General features: G+C 37.3%; 2 protein-coding genes across 7 annotated transcripts in view; both read left to right on the forward strand.

Annotated features, from left to right (window-relative positions):
* bsnb (bassoon (presynaptic cytomatrix protein) b) overlaps window positions 1–3,203 on the forward strand; it is an 87,971-nt gene extending 84,768 nt beyond the window's left edge. Inside the window, exon 11 of the mRNA XM_052569727.1 lies at window positions 207–3,203. The gene's annotated coding sequence lies outside the window, so the exon portion shown is untranslated. The remainder of the gene's footprint in view (window positions 1–206) is intronic.
* A 2,979-nt stretch (window positions 3,204–6,182) lies between these two features.
* The window catches only part of erc2 (ELKS/RAB6-interacting/CAST family member 2), a 56,716-nt gene continuing 43,181 nt past the window's right edge, over window positions 6,183–19,717 (forward strand). For all 6 annotated transcript variants that reach the window (XM_052569389.1, XM_052569390.1, XM_052569392.1 and 3 more), the window contains exons 1-2: window positions 6,183–6,440; window positions 9,259–9,986. In XM_052569389.1, coding sequence (XP_052425349.1) covers window positions 9,333–9,986 — 654 coding nt within the window. In that variant the 5' untranslated portion in view covers window positions 6,183–6,440; window positions 9,259–9,332. The remainder of the gene's footprint in view (window positions 6,441–9,258; window positions 9,987–19,717) is intronic.

The raw sequence follows: 19,717 nt of genomic DNA on the forward strand, positions 1-19,717 counted from the left end.
AGTTTCACAGTTTAAGTTGAATTACTGAAATAAATGAACTTTTCCACGATATTCTAATTTATTGAGATGCACCTGTAAACTGGGCCAGTGTTTTGTCGGTTAAAACTGATACCACCTATTTTATGAATGTTTGACTAACTCTGCACTCTATGCAGTGAAAATAATACCACATATTGTAATGTTTTTTTCTTTCATCTCCTCTCTAGATGTATCATCCACCCTTGAAGTTTCAAGGAAAACAATAAGACAGAATTCACAGGCACGGTCTATCCGATGATATACGTATAACCACACAAACATGGAGGCTACATCTCTTCCAGAGTGATTCCATGATTGCTGTTGAAGAAATTATAATTCCCAAAATGCCAAACTGCCTGTTCCGTATCAGGTTTTTCTAGACAGTTATGTCTTCCCTTACATGACATAATCTGTACTCAGGTGACCCCCCTCTTCTAAAAACAGCATGAAGATGTCAGGCAGCTGCCGTTCTTAGCTTTTTGCAGTCCTAATAAAGACTTCTATGCCCAGACTCGAAGAGACAGTAGCAGAGAAGAAGAACGACGTCCTTATGAAGGCTTCAACAAACTCTGTTTAAAAATGTATGCTCGATTTCTAAGATCTTGACATTCCAATATGGCGATGATTGACCCTCTCTTTGAATGTTTTTGTTTCTTCCTTAACCTTTTTGTCACGTGTGTAATGAATGCAAATGTGTAATACGTGGACATGGAATGCACGAAACAAAAATATACATGTGTACATATATGAGATATATGATATCATATATATATATATATATATATATATATATATATATATATACATATATATGAATCCATATCTAGACAACTTTCAGAGTCTCTAAGGGTGAAGCCATGTGCACCTTGTGTAAAAAGCTGGTTATTTAATGTAAAACTATCGGTCAAGTGCAGAGGTCAGTAATATCAAAATGTTAGCATAGTCTTGTTTGTCTTTTATCAACCATCAAGCCATTTCTACCCTATTCCACATATTTTATTTTTATTTATTTATATATTTGCTTTAGTTTGTTATCAGTTTTGCCTAATTTTCTTTTAAATTAAGAGCCTTACTAATATTTTTTACTTGTATACCTCACATATGTTTTTTTAAAGTTCCATATCATCCTTACTTGATTTATTTTGCACAACTGTATACTGCTGAACATGTACATATCTCTAGTTAACACTGCTAATGTAAGATATTGATTTGTGTATTTATGGATTTATATTTCTGGTATTTCTTGTTTATTGTTTGGTTTTATTATTTATACCATCACATATTATTTTTTCTTGTCATTATTGATAATCTAAACTGTTTATAATATACAAAGTTGTTTTTCTCCCTGATGCAATAGCATGCTAATCCATACAGAGTATTTTTTTTTTTTTTGCTCATCCTCATCACAGACCTGATTGTCATACATAGACAGGTAAAAATAAGTTTCTACGAACCCCAATAAAATACACCATCACTCTCTCGTGCATCCAGAAGTTCCCCAAAACACATTTATCGGTATGTAGATCCACCTAGGAAATTTTTTTTAACCAATTTCAAATGTTCTATGCAATAATCCATGTAAAACCATTCCTACTCCAACGTCGCTCACCGATACTGCGTTACGATGGGTTCAAATACGACTAAGGACAGTTTGTATTTACCTTGTATGTATGAAAATAACAAACTAACTTTCTTTTTATTTCAATGGCATGTTTATGAAAGCCCTCGTCTTCCCTAGTTTTCAGGGAATCTGTTGCCAAAGGGTTTACTGTGTGGACTGTTGGTCTTGAGCATCCACCATCTCTGTTGCTTGCAGCATGATTCTGCTCAGCTCTCTTTGGCTCTTTGTAGTGCTGTTATTCTGTCTTTGTGTCTGCAGTTTGATCAGGTGACAAGTCGGGCACACAGCTTATGCACTCGTTATTTCGTCTCCTTCAGCAGGAAATGCCGTTTTACATCCGTGTTCGGCTGCAAATGTTATTGTGTCCACACTGAATTCACATCAAGTTCACATGAATTCACATCAAGCAGGTCTTTGTGCATTGTATATCTGTGATGTTTGAGAAAACCGACAGATGGAAAACAGAAACAGAAAACGACGAGATCTTAAAGATCTTAATTTGACAATGTTTTCACAGTCAAACGTATGCTTTGGAGAAGATTTAAGTAAGCAGACTTGCTGTAAACGTGGTCATTGCACAGTATGTAGCATATCCATGCCATTTATATGAAAATCAGGGCATGCACATGGAAAGCACAAACTGTCCATCACCATTCGAGTCAGGTAGCGTGCACTCGTTTGAATGTGTCACGAGGTGCGATGGTTAGAGGTGAATCTTTTCCTTTTGATACTGGAATGCTGTTTAGGCAATCATGACTATACTGAAGAAGAATAATAACTCTTCTACATCACCATGGAGATATTCAATAACAAGTGCATGAGCCAAAGTTGCCACCACAAAAGCCGGCCACAGTGATAGATAGAAATACTCCAACATGGACATATTCACACAAACAGGCATGTGCACACAGACACACACACACACACACAGTTATCCACACACAGACAAACTGTTGCTGTAAATACTGACTTTGGTTATTTTGTACAGTGTTTAAATATCATGAGTAAAATGATGGCCGTCTTGTGCAACTTCACGCCGGCCTTGCTGCCAACCTTTTGTGCTTTTGTGTATAAAAGAATAATGATGATTGTTGTTATTATTATTATGAGAAAAATATATCATAGTATATGTTGCTGGCTCTCAATGACTGTTGACTTACAATCTGAAAACATTTGGTCTGTGTAGGGATTGTATACATATTGTGTTTATTACATCTAAATACAATGAAAATATGTAAGTGGCTTCCATCATGACCGTGCCAGAAAAAAGGGTTTAGAGTGATTTAGCGGATGTGTTATAAATTCATTCGGGAATTGGGAAAAACAACATGAAAAAAAGAAGCAAAATGCTCTCGCGAATGAAATTTCACTCACTGTTGTACTGTAAGTGCAATGGGCTAAATGTGAGTCCAGTATTCATTGTGAAATATTGTGTTCTTTTCAATGTATTCCTGTTAAAAAGAAAAATTTTGGTGCATCATGTCATGTAATGTGATTATGAAAATAATGAATCTGCAATTTGTTTCCAGACTGGAAAAGAATAAAGACAAATACATAAAACTGACATTGTCTCTTGACATTGTCTCTTGATAGACTCCCCTCTATCAGTTAACATCTCATGAAGTCCAAAAGCTGTGTGTTTGTAAGAAACAAATCCATCATTAAGGTATTTTAACTTCAAACCATTGATTCCGGCTAAAATGCTTAATAAGTCTACCAGTGAATTTTTTTGTCTGAATCAGGAGAGAAATATGCGCAGATTAAGTTCCATATAAAAGTGAACTAATAATTGGATCATTGGAGGAAGCGTTATTATGTATTATAGTTTGTCCAGAAGTGACAGTTTAAAATTAAAATGCCTTTTTTAACAAGCATATTTTCACTTCACAAGATGCTAATTGATGGACTGGAGTGGCTCATTTAAGAGTTTGTTTAAATGCCTAACCCTGCGTACTACACTGTGATTGTGTAATTCCTCTCAGAAAATTTGTGCTACATATGTGAATTACTTTAAATCATGTGGAATGGCCTTTCTTTATTTTCCTGATTAAATATCAATAGATCTGATTCACAATGTAACTTATTTTGGCCTGATCGCATCTGAACTGATCACAGTTTTGTTTTCCATTTGAAATGGAATAATGGAATAATGGAATAATGGAAAAATACATTTCCCCGCTCACATTGTAAAAACACATGGGTCACTTGTTGCATATTGCATATTTAGAAATTGCATATTCATAGGCAAAAACTTTTTGATATGACCTCTAGGTGTCAGCAGAGGACCATTGTTTCAATGTGAGCTTTCATATCTTGAAAATGTGATAGCTTTGAAATATGGAATAATTTTGCAGTTTCAAATAGACTGCGGCTCTCTATAAATTGGTTTGAATCAAAAATCATAATCACTCACACATGATCAATATTTTGTGATCGGGTAGCCTACTTAAATTCTTTCCCCAAAGGCCACAAACACGGGCAACAATTGATTTTGTTTTGCAATCAGTGTCCCCAGTGAAAGAAATGATGGGGAAAATAATGATTCTGTGGGGAAAAAAACACTAGATTTATTTACAAGATCTCTGCTTGCTTTAAGCTATAGGCTACAGAGATTTTACAAAAACTGTACTTCATATCGTTGTACAAGATCAATGGAGCGTTTGAGGAAAAGTGATCAACTAAAACGAGTGTGAAGAGTGTTATAAGAGCTCAAGCCTCGCCTTGCCTTCTGTTAATGGACATTATGGTGTGTGTTTTTGTAAGTGTGTAGGCTACGTGTTTTCTTGTCCACCCACTGTCACACACGCTTACCGTCAACATTCTCTAAATCCCTCCGCAGCAGGAAAGCTTGTGTGTGAAGAGACATTACTCACATCACCGAGGGACTAACGGAGCTGCTTGGTAAGGTTGAGTCATGCACAGGCTAATCAAGTCATTTGCTGTAAACTTCGCAAGATACATTGAAATTAACATGAACTTTTAGAAGAAACAGAGTTAAAGCTGCTGAAAGTGACTGTAAACAGACGGTCACAAAGACTTTTTAATTTATCCTTTATACAGCATATATTTTTCTCTATCATTACGAACACTATATGGATTTAAATGTCTTGTAATTCTATTTCCAGGATGGTCACTGGTCACAATGATCTTGCTCTCCTAAATCGTGCACACGGTCCTCTTGTAAAACATCGGTTATCTTCTTTTTTAATAGTCAACGTCCAGTTCATTGTATAGAGAGAGCTCTGACAGTCTCCACCCTTGAGCAATAAGCATCACGTCCAGTGTTGCCAACTTCTTTAAATGGAAAGTAGCTAAACCCTGACTGAAAAGTCGCTAAATGTCGCTAGATGACGTCACACGCTAATTAGCATATTCATGACGTAAGTGCGTCATATTATCTTGCCCTTTCTGTGCTCATGTAATGCATTTTAAGGCAGCTAAAATTTTCAATACAAGTTTTTAATTATTATATTTTAATGTTTCTGTTGTCCGACAACGGAATTAATATTATAATGAATGAAACGCGGTCCATTAAGACTACATAACCAGCTCTCAAATCCTATTTATGACAATGTCTAATGAAATCACATACACATAAGATTAAGATAATGATTGTACTGTGATTTCGGCTATACTTGTATGTAAAATAGAGTTAGAAGCAACAGAATATATTTTTTAACTGAAAGTGCTGCTCCTCTCTGCTCGCCGAACATAACAGATGAACAGAGAGAGAGGCGTGTGTGCACGCTGGGAGAGGAGAGAGAGAGAGAGAGAGAGAGAGAGAGAGAGAGAGAGAGAGAGAGAGAGAGAGCTCGTGCGGCAGTGTCGGAGAGTCTCAGAGACTAAATAAGGTCTGTCAAAAAAAAAGTCGCTAGATTTGTCGCTAGTCGCTTTTTTGGAAAAAAGTCGCTATGGGGGTCTGAAAAGTCGCTAAATCTAGCGACAAAGTCGCTAAGTTGGCAACACTGATCACGTCTGAGCGAGCGCTGGAAGGGAAGTCTGTGACAGTCAGCCAATCAGAAATCACCGGAGGCATCAAAGCCAATTACTGCAGGGGTCACATGACCACACTTGGCCGCATATGATTGGCATGACCACAGACGGTGAGCAGCTCATCCGTCAACTTAATGCAAACTTCTTAGATGTGACCTTCACACACACAGTTCATAATGAGAACAGCAGTTATTGTCAGCAGTTAAGTAGAAGAAAAAAATATTATAGGGGACACCATAGAAGGTTACAAAACTAATGCTGTTTGTGTGTGTGTGTGTATATATATATACCTTGTTTTAACCCTTTTCTTTTCTTGTCTATCATATTCTTGAAAACAACAACAACAACCTGGTTACGTGTTCTGTACTAGACTGAGTAAATATATATATATATATATATATATACTGTGTGTGCGTGTGTGTGTGTGTATGTGTATGTGTGTGTTTGCAGGCATTGTTTTGTGTGGTAATATGAAAAAGTTGTGTAAAAATTGCTGTTTGTGTGTGTGTGTGTGGGGGGGGGGGGGTCACAACTTAACCTTGTTTTAACCCTTGAGCTTACCGTGCAATACAATATAAGCTACATACATGCATGACAACGCCTCGTGGGGTTGACGGCTCGTCTCTTGTCACTATTTGTCCTGGCCCTTTAAATCTGAAGCTCATTTATGCGCTCGGGGGCGGAGTTTGTGTACGAGTGTCCAATAAGAGAGCGGAATGCTGAGGCTGGCGTGGATGCTGGACGTGGGACGCTGATGCTGATGCTGGGGGGACCCGCACAGTGATGGAGCGGCGACGACGCTGAAAAGGTAACGGAACGTGATCTAAGACACCCTGGCATCCATTCACCCCAGTTAGTTGGGATTTATATTAAAGGAGTGAAATTTATGTCGGAATCATCGGTTTGAGCTAATTATATTATTTTTGAATGATGGGAAATAAGCTTAAATCCGCTGTAGTATGAACGAGATGAAGCGTCGCTCGATGGTGTTTCAGTAGCATTTGGTTTAGGATCAATTCATACTCTGGTTCTGGTTCAATATATGAGCACGCGTTCATATTAGTGTTAAATTATCTTTATAAACGGTTGATATTTTCTGCATGAACGTTTCTGTGTGCGGTCTAAATGAGAATAATTCGATGTTAATGTTAGAAATTACATTTCTTAAGCTTAATAATATTAAAAACGCCTATCTTTTCTTATCTCAATTAAGGTGCACTACTTTTTCATGTATATTGCATTTGGTGTTTTATTTTTTATTATTTATTCAAAGATTTCTTCTCAATTAGGAAAAACATAGGCATGTATGACCTGTCAGCCTCTAGGAGTGATTTTTGGGGGATGATTGACATTGGTCAAAGCCAATCAGAAAACAGATGTTATCCACACAGCCAGTGGCTGAAGGATGAGGGAGGGCTTAATTAACATGCGGCTTCTGTCTGATCTTCAGACGTTCAAATAATTTATTGGTGTTTAAAAAGTGTTTCTGGCAACCCCTTGAATACAAAGGGACATTATGTGATATTTTATCACAATGTGACCAGCAGACATCTGGAAGCAATGGATTTGTATAATGTGAATTGTCACCATTGCTTCAAAATAATTGTATTTGATATTTTATTAAGCCATACTTGAAATGAGAAACATCACCTTGTTTTATACTTGGGAATTTTGGTCAATTTGAAAATTGGTCTGTAAATGTCATGGGAATTCCTTTATATAAACATTTTTATAGATATGCACAGATCTGGGTTTAAACCATGCTTGTTTAACTCGCATTCCATGCAACAGATGTATTGCTTGGCCGGTTTCTCTTTTAACATGTCGTGTTATTGAAGTCTGGGTAATTTGCCCTTTGTGGCTCTATGCACACACTGTTTTCAGCGTCAGAGTGGGTGGCAGAGAGAGAGTCAGTGGCTCTTGATATGCACCCTGCCACCTTGATTAAGCCATTTATGCTGGAAAGCAGCTTGCTCCTATATATTACTGGCCAAAAAAAGCTCTTTCCGTCATTAATTTCTCATTCAGAAGTTTCTCTGCTGACATTAATCAGCTTAGTCTCTGTTAGGTACTTCAGTTGAGACCAAAAGCAGCATTGCTTGTTTAATTTATGCTGTTAGCAGATACTTTCATCCTAAATGACTTACAGTTCATTCAAAGTATACATCTTATCATGTGTTCCCTGGAAAGCAAACCCATGACCTTGATTTTGGAACAGGAAATGAAGCCTCAGAAAGTGTAGTTTAATTAGTGTTTCCTGAGGCAAACATGATACGCTCACGCCAAGGTTTGAACAAACTGGGCATAACTCACCCTCCGGCGTTTGTGCCTCAGATGTGAGGGATACCACTGGAATTGGCAATTTCACTGGAATTGGCTTAGCCTACATCAACGAGGAAAAAAAAATGCTACTGTAGAAACTTGTTTAGCAATTGATTCTAAAGTATCTTACCATAAACGGTTGCCTTAGATTAGTGTTTTACAATAAAACACTGTCAGTTATATGTTTTTTTTTTTCCAAGTTAAAAACCATTTTCTCCATTTTGTTATTAATATTGCAGATTGTGATGTTTTGTGACATTTTGTGTTATTTAGTTTATTGCATTATTTTAGTGTTACGTGTTACCCTGATGGTGTTTTGTCTTTGTATGACCCTTCAAACCATCTATATACAAATACCGGTCATGTGTTATTGACTAGCCCCTTGCTAAGAACTCTGATTCAATATGTGGCTTTCTATTTTACCACCGGTATTATGATGGTGGTTATAAGAACATTTTAAGGTAAAAGCTTGGTGATTAACAATCCCATGATAGCTGAAACATTGCCACTATATATATTTTTTTTTTACCATGAATTTCTGGCTGCCGTTTTTACTGTATATTTAACAGGAGAGTTCTGACTCGTAACAGTAAGCAACCATCCAGAAAAGGATTTTGCACTTGCAAGCAAGAAAAAAAAAAGGGAAAAATCTTGGCATTCGGGTGCAGCCCTTTCCCTTTTTTTCCCTGTTTGTCCAGTATGGCATACTACATATGGTCTCCATCCGGAAAGATGAAGGCCGAATGTGTCCTTTCTCTGGCACGGAAGTGCACAGATGAGCAGGCCATCTGCAAGACCAGCTTCATTTAATGTCAGCATAAATGTACATTTCTCACGCTCTCTCGCTCCATCACATGCCAATGAATGCCCACACATCCTCACTTTTCATACGAGTGAAAACAGGTGTGCTCTCCTCCATCATCTCAGTCACTGTTGCCATAGCAACCCTCTCCACAGTATCAGCATCATCCCTGCGAGCAGCAAGTGGTCCCCACCTCTAAGAAAAACTGCAGGGCACTTTTCATTTTGACTCATCTTTCTGAAGAATAGACACCAGTGTTATCTTGAACCCACCTCAGTCAGAAATTTGAAGGAAGTTACGTTGTCTCTAAAGTGAAAAAGAATACAATGTCTCATTTTGTTTCACAACGGAACTTAATACGTCTTTGCATTTTGATTAGCTCTAGGCTGTTGTAAATGAAAAAGAAGAATTGTTCCAGACAGTACTCTAAGCCGCTTTGTTGCAGCCATTTTGAAGTGTTTGACTGCATTTTGAAGTGTGTGACTTCTCTTTTCTTCTCTAGGATGCTGTAAACACCCTTGTCGATCTGTGAAGGGGCTTTTCTTACAGACTCTCAGTGTTACAGAACCTCGGGAGATGTATGGCAGTGCGCGTGCCGTTGGCCACATCGAGGGCAGCCCTGCTCGCTCCCCTCGGCTGCCTCGCTCTCCTCGGTTGGGCCACCGTCGAGCCAACAGTGGCAGTTCAGGCTGCAAGACCTTATCCATGGAGAACATCCAGTCCCTCAACGCTGCCTACGCAACATCTGGCCCAATGTACTTGAGCGACCATGAAGGCGTCGGGTCCACGGCTACTTACCCTAAAGGCACCCTGACGTTCGGTCGGGCCACGAGTCGAGCGATGTACGGCGGTCGGGTTACAGCCATGGGCAGCACCCCTAATATCGCAACGGCGGGACTCCCACACGCCGACCTGCTGTCTTATGGAGATCTGGGCTCACTGTCTATGCTCCACCACCAGGGGACGCCGTCGGCCCTGCTGCGACAGGCGGTTAGGGGCAGTGGAGGTGAACTTTTGGAGCTCCAAGCACAGCTGCGGGACATGCATAGGGAAAATGAGCTACTACGGAGGGAGTTGGACCTGAAGGACAGCAAGCTGGGCTCTTCCACCAATAGCATCAAGAGCTTCTGGAGCCCCGAGCTGAAGAAAGAACGTGTGATGAGGAAAGAGGAGGCAGCTCGCACATCAATCCTTAAAGAACAGATGCGAGTGACCCACGAGGAGAATCAGGTTAGGATGGTTACCTTACCTTACATGCAGAATGATAAGGAGTTATGCTTGAGTTAAAATAAGGGTTCTTTAGAGGTTTAAAAATGTTCTCTAATAATATCAGATCGTTCTGTAAGACCGTGAGTGGAACCTTTATTTTCATTAGGAGTGAATTTTGCTAAGCTGTATAAATAATACATTATGGCATTTATAGATCATTTATTGTCTATTCATGGCTTTTGATGCACGCAACTGTTCAAAAGAATCCTAAGGAAACTGTATCACTGTTTCCAGAAAAATATTAAGCTGCTATTTTCATAATTGATTATAAAAATAAATGTTTTTTTTTAGCACCAAATCAGCATATTATAGCATTTTCTGCTTATTTTTTTATCACAGAAATAAATTACATTTTCAAATGTGTTAAAATAGAAAACAGTTATTTTAAATTAAAATTTTCTGTATTTTTGTTCAAGTATTGGTGAGCTTGAAAGACTTATTTGTATAACATAAAATACTGCGCTGACCCCGAACTTTTGAACAGTAGCGTATGTTAGTACATAGATTAAAAAAAAAAAGTTCACCCAAAAATTAAAATTCTGTCATTAATTGCTCACCCTCATGTCGTTCCAAACCCATAAGACCTTCGTTCATCAAAATAAAAATGCTCATGCATTTTTGTTTTCTTTGCACACAAAAAGTATTCTTGTAGCTTCGTAAATTTACGGTTGAATCACTGGACTGTTTTAATGATGTCTTACTACCTTTCTGGGTCTTGAACTTGTCAGTTGCGTTGCTGTCTATGGAGGGTTAGAAAGCTCTCAGATTTCATCCAAAATAACTTAATTTGTGTAATGAAGGTCTTACAGGTTTGGAACAACATGAGGGTGGGTAATTTATGACAGAATTTTTGATGCTATCTCATGACCAAATCATACGTATTTTACGAGGTGGCTAATTTGAATGAATTCGTACGCGCTCACTAGTACGGTGTTGTACGATTTGTCTAGACCCCAGTGTCAGGTAGTTTTAGGGGTGGGATTAGGTGTAGGTCATTCGTACAAATTCATACAAATTGTGCAACTTGTAAAATACGTACGATTTAGCACAAATTGTATGAATTTGTACGAATGAGGTCATACAAATTCATATGAATTAGCCACCTCGTGAAATATGTACGAACTGCCATGAGATCAGGCTGGAATTTTCAGTTCTGGGTGTACCATAACTTTAACCCCAAAAAATCAAACTGTCATTGCTTGCTCACCCTCATGTTAGACAAATCCGTATTATTTTTCTTTCGTCCGTGGAAGATAAAAGTTGATGACAAAATATTTGAAAAATTAAGTGTAAATTGGTCTAAATTACTCTTTTTTTATTAATGTCACACAGAAAACCAAACAGGTTTGAAACGACAAGATGGTGAATAAATGATGACAGAATGTTCATTTTGGGTTAACTTTCTCTTCAAGACTTTTTTATTAGCTGGCGATCAGTAAAAGTTGCCTGCTTGAGGGATATGCCTTATAATATGCCTTATATGCTTTGTCTTTGCATTCTTGTGTTGCCAAGGTTGCTCTTCCTGTCTCCAGTTTTGGTGTCATCTGTGGGCTGTGTTCCTTTCTTCTCCTCTGTTCTGTGTCTCACTCAACTGTGTAATCACACTCTCACTCTTTTTTTCCACCCACTCTCATGCTCTTTAAGTCTCTTCACAGCTGATTTCTTCTTTGGGTTGTCTGTCTTTTATGTGGCACTTCTGGAAAGAGGCTCTTATAATCATTAATATTTCATCATTTAATCGGATGTGGCTCTCTGTCAATGAACACACCAAAGGCACAGATACTGAAACACACAATTTTAGACAGTTCTGGCTGAAAATACAACTCATTCAAAGCCATTGTAGAATGGCATATATTTGCATACGTGTGACCGCACATGACATGAATTCTATATTTAATCTGTCAAGTTGCTATAGAGTGCAACAGTGCCTGCCCACGTTTTCAGCAGTCTTGGTTCTGTAGATATACTTTCCATGTATTATTCCCAAAGAGATTTTAAAACAGTCTTCATTACAAATGTTACAAGCATGAACCAAGCCAACCAGCTAAAAGGTTAATTAACACATTTTAATTTGAAGTCAAAAAGTATTTGAAATGAAACAAAAAGACAAAGTCTTTGTACTTGCCGGCCTTTAATGAAGGAAATAATTCAGTTCCAAACATTGCGAATAGTATACTTGATTTAAAAATAATAGAGAAACATAAACCTGTTTATGAAAGACCTCTCATACTTTATTGATTAAATACTTACAAAAATGTGTGATGGTTCAAGACCACTCTCATACATTCAACAGTTGTGGATCGGAGATATTTGTTTTCTCACAGTCTCACCTCGTCCGGTCTATCTGAGTTTTTGAGAGTAGGGCAGTGGCCTAGTTAATCACACTCCGTCAGCACGCTGCACGCGACCTGTAGATGAAGAAATGTCAAGGACAAATGCTTGTCTGAGAGACTTTGTTTTCTTTCATCTGATTCCTTGTCGTCTCTTTTTCTCTGTCTCTTTCATCCAGCTCTCTTTTTGGCTCCTGTCCTGTCACACATCCTCACTCTGTGCTTCTTCCTCTCTCTTCCTCGTCCTATGTCCTCTCCATCCATCTTGTTCTCTGTTACTCTATCCACTCATCCCCTAAGGCACCATATGGTATTTTCACCATATGGATCTTGTATATCGTAAATACCATATCGAGAGTCTTGCATTTGACTGAATTGTAAAGGTGCATCTCAATAAATTTGAATGTTGTGGAAAAGTTCATTTATTTCAGTGATTCAACTCAAATTGTGAAACTCATGTATTAAATAAATTCAATGGAAATAGACTGAAGTCTAGAGAAGTTTAAGTCTTTGATTCTTTTAATTGTGATGATTTTGGCTCACATTTAACAAAAAGTTCACTATCTCAGCAAATGTTTCCTTAACCTTCAAAAATGGTCTCTCAGTTTGGTTCAATAGGCTACACAATCATGGGGAAGACTGCTGATCTGACAGTTGTCCAGAAGACAATCATTGACACCCTTCACAAGGAGGGTAAGCCACAAATGTTCATTGCCAAAGAAGCTGACTGTTCACAGAGTGCTGTATCCAAGCATGCAAACAGAAAGTTGAGTCGAAGAAAAAAATGTGGAAGAAAGAGATGAACAACCAACCGAGAGAACCGCAGCCTTATGAAGATTGTCAAGCAAACTGGATTCATGAATTTGAGTAAACTTCACAAGAAATGGACTGAGGCTGTGGTCAAGGCATACAGACGTGTCAAGGAATTTGGCTACAGTTGTCGTATTCCTCTTGTTAAGCAACTACTGAACCACAGAGAACATCAGAGGCATCTTAACCTGGGCTAAGGAGAAGAAGAACTGTACTGTTGACCAGTGGTGCAAACTTCTCTTTCCAGATGAGAAGTTTTCAAACTTCTGAATCCCAGAGAGAATCTATGGGCTATTGTTAAGAGGAAGATGAGAAATGAGACCAAAAAATCCAGATGAGCTGAAGGCCACTGTCAAAGAAACCTGGACTTCCATACCAACTCAGCAGTGCCACAAACTGATCACCTCCATGCCACGCCGAATTTAGGCAGTAATTAAAGCAAAAGGAGTCACTACCAAGTATTGAGTACATGTACAGTAAATGAACATACTTTCCAGAAGGCCAACAATTCACTAAAAACATTTTTTTATTGGTCTTATTAAGTATTCTTATTTGTTGAGAATTTGTTGTGAATTGGTGGGTTTTTGTTAAATGTCAGCCAAACTCATCACAATTAAAAGAGCTAAAGACTACTTCAGTCCGTGTGCATTGAATTTATTTAATACATGAGTTTCACAATTTGAGTTGAATTACTGAAATAAATTAACTTTCCCACAACATTCTAATTTATTGAGATGCATCTATATTTCACATTGAAATTTACTTATATTGTATTGCTAAGTGGTCAGTTGTGTTGTGTTTCGCATTCATCTCACTAAACTACTCTCAGTTGAGTTAAACCAGGTTTCAATTCGTATTTAAATTAAATCATTGCCATTCATTTAAACACAACAGTCCTCCTTTCCATGCAAATTAGGCTTATTGTGTTGTTCACAAAAGTACATTTGCCTACCGCAGTTATTGGTGTGGTTTAATTAAAAGAGATGTTTGTGAACATTTTCTAGTGATTTTGGCAGCAGTTATTGATCAAATTACAGTGAAGAGACCTATTTCCTGATGCACAGTGAAACCAAATGCACTTTATGCATTTTCAAGAGACAGTTCAGGTGGCTAGATTGTGCAAACATCATTATGCACTGTTTTGACCATGTTTGTGCAGTTGCCTGTTTTGCATAATTCCTTTTGAGATTTGGATGTGAAAACAGTTCAGAACAGAGAACAGTTCCCCAAATCTTGTAATGTGTCATTGCATATTGCACATCTGTTTTGTTAGAAAAGAGAAGTAAACTAAGACTAATTTAACTAAAATAAATAGCTGGAATATGCCATTTGCTGAAATATTCAGTTTCTACTCTGCAGAATTTTATTTGACTAAAAAGCATAATTTCCTTGCAAAGAACTAGTGAATCATTTCAATTATTATCACATTTTCTAGATAAAAACCCTCCAGTTCATGTATTCATGTTGTATGTCTGAAAGGCACCAGTGAAGATGAAGACTACAGAATGCATAAACTAGCAGTCCTGGGGTGAAAATGGGTTTCATAATGAAACTGAAGAAAGAAGGGATGATGCAAAATATGGCGGAGTGTTGCTGAAGATTCTGTCTTAGGTCACTAGAAACTGAATCTTGTGAGGAAGTTGATTATCAACAGGTCAGTTTCTACACAAGGCCAATTTAACGTTGTAGTGGCTTAATAAAAGCCCTGGGCAAATACATTATTTAAGAAAAAAATGCAGTGAACAAAATGACATCTAAATAACCTGAATGACCTGAAGCAAATACAGCCTGGAAGAAAAGGATAAAGTCACACTCATTGCTCAGGAGATTTACTTCTCATGTACTGTATTCTTCAAAATAGAGGTTCCTTCTTGCCATTGATGGATCCATAAAAAAACATCCATAGAACTTTTTCATCACCCAAAAGGTTCTTTGTAATAGAAGTAGTTAGATTATTAAAAATGTCCTTTACATTAACTGGTTCTTTTTTTAACTGTTCGCTGAAAGGCTCCTTGAGGAACCAAAAATGGTTCTTCTTTGGTATCATTGCGAAAACTCTCTTTTGAAACCTTAATTTTTAAGATTTAAGATTTATCTGTACTATTAAATGCTAATACTATTAAATGTGACATATGTGACATATGTTACTATGTGACATATGTGACATATGTTACTATTAAATGTGACATATGTGACATATGTGCTGTAATTCCATCTACCAACCCAGGAAATATAAAAAAGGAGACTTCCTCGGCAAGCTTGTGAAAAAATAATGTAGAAAGGATATCTTATTATAATATTACTGCCTATTAATCTGCACATTTCCACCCTTGGTGCTGCCATTGTGTTTCACAAGCAACAACGATGTACCAGTTCTATAATGGCATGGTGAAAGTACAAGCAAAGCATGCTAACTTTTCTGTGTTTGACTGCACTGACGAGCACAGAACACTATAGACTCATTCAGACTGTCAGCCTAAATCCGATTTTGTGCATATCTGGTGGACAGTAACTGACTGATTGTCTGATAGACTGATTGTCTTTTTCCGCTTGACTTAAAGTTCGCAACAACACAAGCTTGTTTCTGCAAAGAAATGTATTATATTTTCTACAAAAATGCGATTTGAATTGGATTTTAAACCACATATGAATGTAGATCCAAATGGATTTCATGTAGTTTGTTGCCCTTCAGACTATCTAATTATGATAAGATTTCAGATTTGCACAAAAATCAGATTTGGGCTGACAGTCTGAACAAGGCTCATTTAGAGTCCCAGGTTCAGAGGAGACAAGAGAGCAGTGATTTATTGATTTATTTATATTATTTATATCTGTATATTAAGCTTTTGACACACAGATTTCTGTGCACGTGCTTCGGATGTGTGAGCTCAGAAAACCAGATCAGACCAGAAAATTTGAAGTTTAAAGGAACACTCCGACTTTTTGGGACTTTAGCTTATTCACAGTATCCCCCAGAGTTAGATAAGTCCATACATACCTTTTTCATTTCTGTGCGTTCTGTAAGTGTTATTTGACGCACCCACCGCTAGCCTAGCTTAGCACAAAGACTGGATGTAAATGGATATTGTTAGCATAGTAATCCCAATAAGTGACAAAATAATGCAAACATTTTCCTATTTACATGTTGTGATCTGTATAGTCACAGCGTGTACAAATAACAAGGCTTAATGAGACAGAGACCATTTTTAATCGTATAAATACTGGGAACTATATTCTCACTAGGTGTAGGAGCACAGCTAACGTTACTTGGGCGGAGTGGATACTTGGGCGGAGTGATTAGCGCAGCACACGAAACGCGCCTTGGTGAGGAGCAGAGTTCGCTCAGAGTTGGAGTAATAGAGTCAGCAATTACTAGATAGTAAATTTATAGTGTACAATTATGGGTGTTTGCTGTATTGCAAAAAGCTGCGACAATAAACAGGGGAGACCAGGTAATACTATGATGTTTCATAGAATTCCAACCCAAAACGCTGACCTGATGAATCAATGGCTACTTGCTCTGGAAATAGATCCAAACACACCTGTAAACACCATCACAAAGTATTTTGTTTGCTCTGAACATTTTACTGTAGACGACTATTTTGGAAAAAATGCAAGTTGCCACAAGGACCATGAAACGTGTGCTAAAGGATACAGCCATCCCATCGATAATAAAGACAGGACAAATTGGATCACCTGTTGCTGCGGTAAGTGTTCCGTTATGTTTTGAGATGACTAACATTAGCCATACTGTAACAGTGCCATGCTAATGTAATCTAACCTTAGTAGTGACACTATTACGTGAATAGGGGCTCTGTGTATCCCCTTTATTGTTATTATTGTGTTGCCATCAACACACTGCTCGTGATCATTATAACAAAATCACTTACTTGGTGGACAGCTGACCATTAGGTTCACTCGGCATGGGCCGTTTCTTCCAGTTGATCTTGTCACAATGGGAAAAAAAATGACAACTGCCGGGTGTATTAGGGCAGAGAAATCTTCCATGGTAGTGACGCAAATATTTTGATTGTCATCAAGCCTTGACATTGATGGCAATACCCGGTCCCATTCATTACAACAAAGGCACTCGGATTCTGTTGGCATAGGTTGGCATGTTCCACATTTACAGCACCAGTCTGTGTTCGTTCTGATTCTCCCTTTGACATCTTGTCTTACAGCTTCCAAAGTTTGTAACTCCTCGTCTGTGTATTCTGGCTCAAAACTATATGGTTCTGGATCTTGGTTTGATACACAGTAAAATTCCTCTGAGTCTGACAATTCCTCAAAGTCAGCCATGATCACGAGTCACGTCTAGCACTTTCACTTGTTTTGTTTACGGAACCATCAACTAGCGCGTCAACTAGTGCATTATTTTGTCACTTAATGGGATTACTATGCTAACAGTATCCATTTACATCCAGTCTTTGTGCTAAGCTAGGCTAGCGGTGGGTGCGTCAAATAACACTTACAAAGAACGCACAGAAATGAAAAAGATATGTTTGGACTTATCTAACTCTGGGGGATACTGTGAATAAGCTAAAGTCCCAAAAAGTTGGAGTGTTCCTTTAAACTTATATTGTTTGTAACATGATTTCTGTATGATAGATATGATAATCAAAATCAAACAGATGTTTTTAGCAGAGTATCTGAGGAACGAGCTGTAAAGGCACAACTCTATTGTGGAAAAGGGGGCGGGGAGCAGCATCTCATTTGCATTTAAATATGCATGCATGACAACAACTGTCCTGCTTTCACCCAAAATAGGCATTTTCAAAATGATATAATAAATGATATGTGGGGCATTCTGAGCTAAAACCCCACAGACACATTCTGGGCACACCTAAGACTTATATTGCATATTACACATAAAAAGGTGAATAATAATCCTTCTTTAAATCTGAGCACAGTGTTGAGATCTTTCCTGAAACTCCAGAGGAGACATATTTGAGATTAGCAGGTATTTCTCAAAAGATAAATGTAAGAAGCAGCATATTCTGATTATTTCATGGCTCTGTATTAAAAGAGAATATCACCTTGCATCTAGTTTGCATAAATATAAAATTATTGCAAGCATTATTGAGGAGCAGATGTGTGGCGTAGAATGCAATCATGGTTACAATGCAGGGGATACTGGAACAGGGACACTGAAATACACAAATGAGATTGGATATGCAAGTTAGACAGGCTTATGCTCAGCCAATCTGTGAAAATATGTGTGTGTGTGTGTGTGTCTCATTTCTCCTTTGCATGATACTGTCCCTTCTTCTGAGTCCTCAAGGTTAAATCAGGATGGTGTCACCACAGCTCCCAGCAAACACCTGTGCAGGCGTGTGTATGTGTGTTCGTGCAGTGCCCAGAAAATGGGAAAGGACATTAGCAGAGCTGTAGGTACATATCCAGTGACAGTGCTACCGTGACACAGTTAGTGCCCTGTGGTGGAAAGTTACAAGATTAGACATGCAAGAGGTTTCTTATGAAGCCCTTGGAGTTAAGATTACGTGATCAGACATTGTATGCATGTTATTATGTATTTGTTTACCTGTTTATTTGAATATAAATGCCGGAAATCGTTCATAAAATGTGTATTTTAAATGCAGTGTAGGTTTCTTTGAAAAAAAAAAGCATCTGCCAAGTGCATAAATGTAAATGTAAAATGACTCATGACTATTTTTCAAAGAGGCTTATGAACAAAATATGCAAACAAAAACGATCCAAAAGATGCACAATATCCAAGAAGAGATATGAAAATGTAGGTACAAATAAAATGGTTTGCATCAGCTTAACCATAAACATAAAATGTTCTTACCTGACAGTTATCATTACAATAAGTCTACTATTTTACTTATAATTATACATTTATATAATCTCATGATTGGTATTTTCTGTTTATATTTGTATATTAGTATAGATTTTTTAATATATTTATATTATATAATTTTTATATATTATAATTTCCTTAACCAGCATCATATATATTAAATTGTAAATTTACTTTACAAAATTATTTTCTGTCCCTCAAAGTGCACATTGTAATATATTTTAGCATTTAAATGTTTTAAAAAAATATACTTAAAATATATATTGGCTTAATCAACCTTTTTTAATCATATCTTTCAGAATTTGAAAGTTTAAACAAAATATATTTTTAATTTGAAAAATAGATTTCCTCTTTTCATCATACAGTTAGCATAATTTTGAAATGTATTAACATTTTTGCCCCTCGAAGTACATACGGTAATATATTTGGGCATTTTAAGGTTTAAACAAATCATATTTTCAATTTAAAAATATATTTCCTTAACCAACACTGTTTTATCATCATATATATTTAACATTAATTTTGTATATATTCTGCAAATGCTCCTTTATTGCCTTCTTTTTTATGCTTTTAGTATTCTGGACACTACAATAAATATATAAATATTAAACTTGTTAGATATCCATCTACCCTATTTCTGCAAGCAAGAGAGTGAACAACAGCCATTGAAATTGCAAGAGCAAAGATTGTAATAAGATGGAAGGGTATTTTTTTTTTTTTTTTTTTTTTTT

Source organism: Carassius gibelio, chromosome B11 (genome assembly GCF_023724105.1).
Source record: "Carassius gibelio isolate Cgi1373 ecotype wild population from Czech Republic chromosome B11, carGib1.2-hapl.c, whole genome shotgun sequence".
In the NCBI taxonomy this organism is placed as follows: domain Eukaryota; kingdom Metazoa; phylum Chordata; class Actinopteri; order Cypriniformes; family Cyprinidae; genus Carassius; species Carassius gibelio.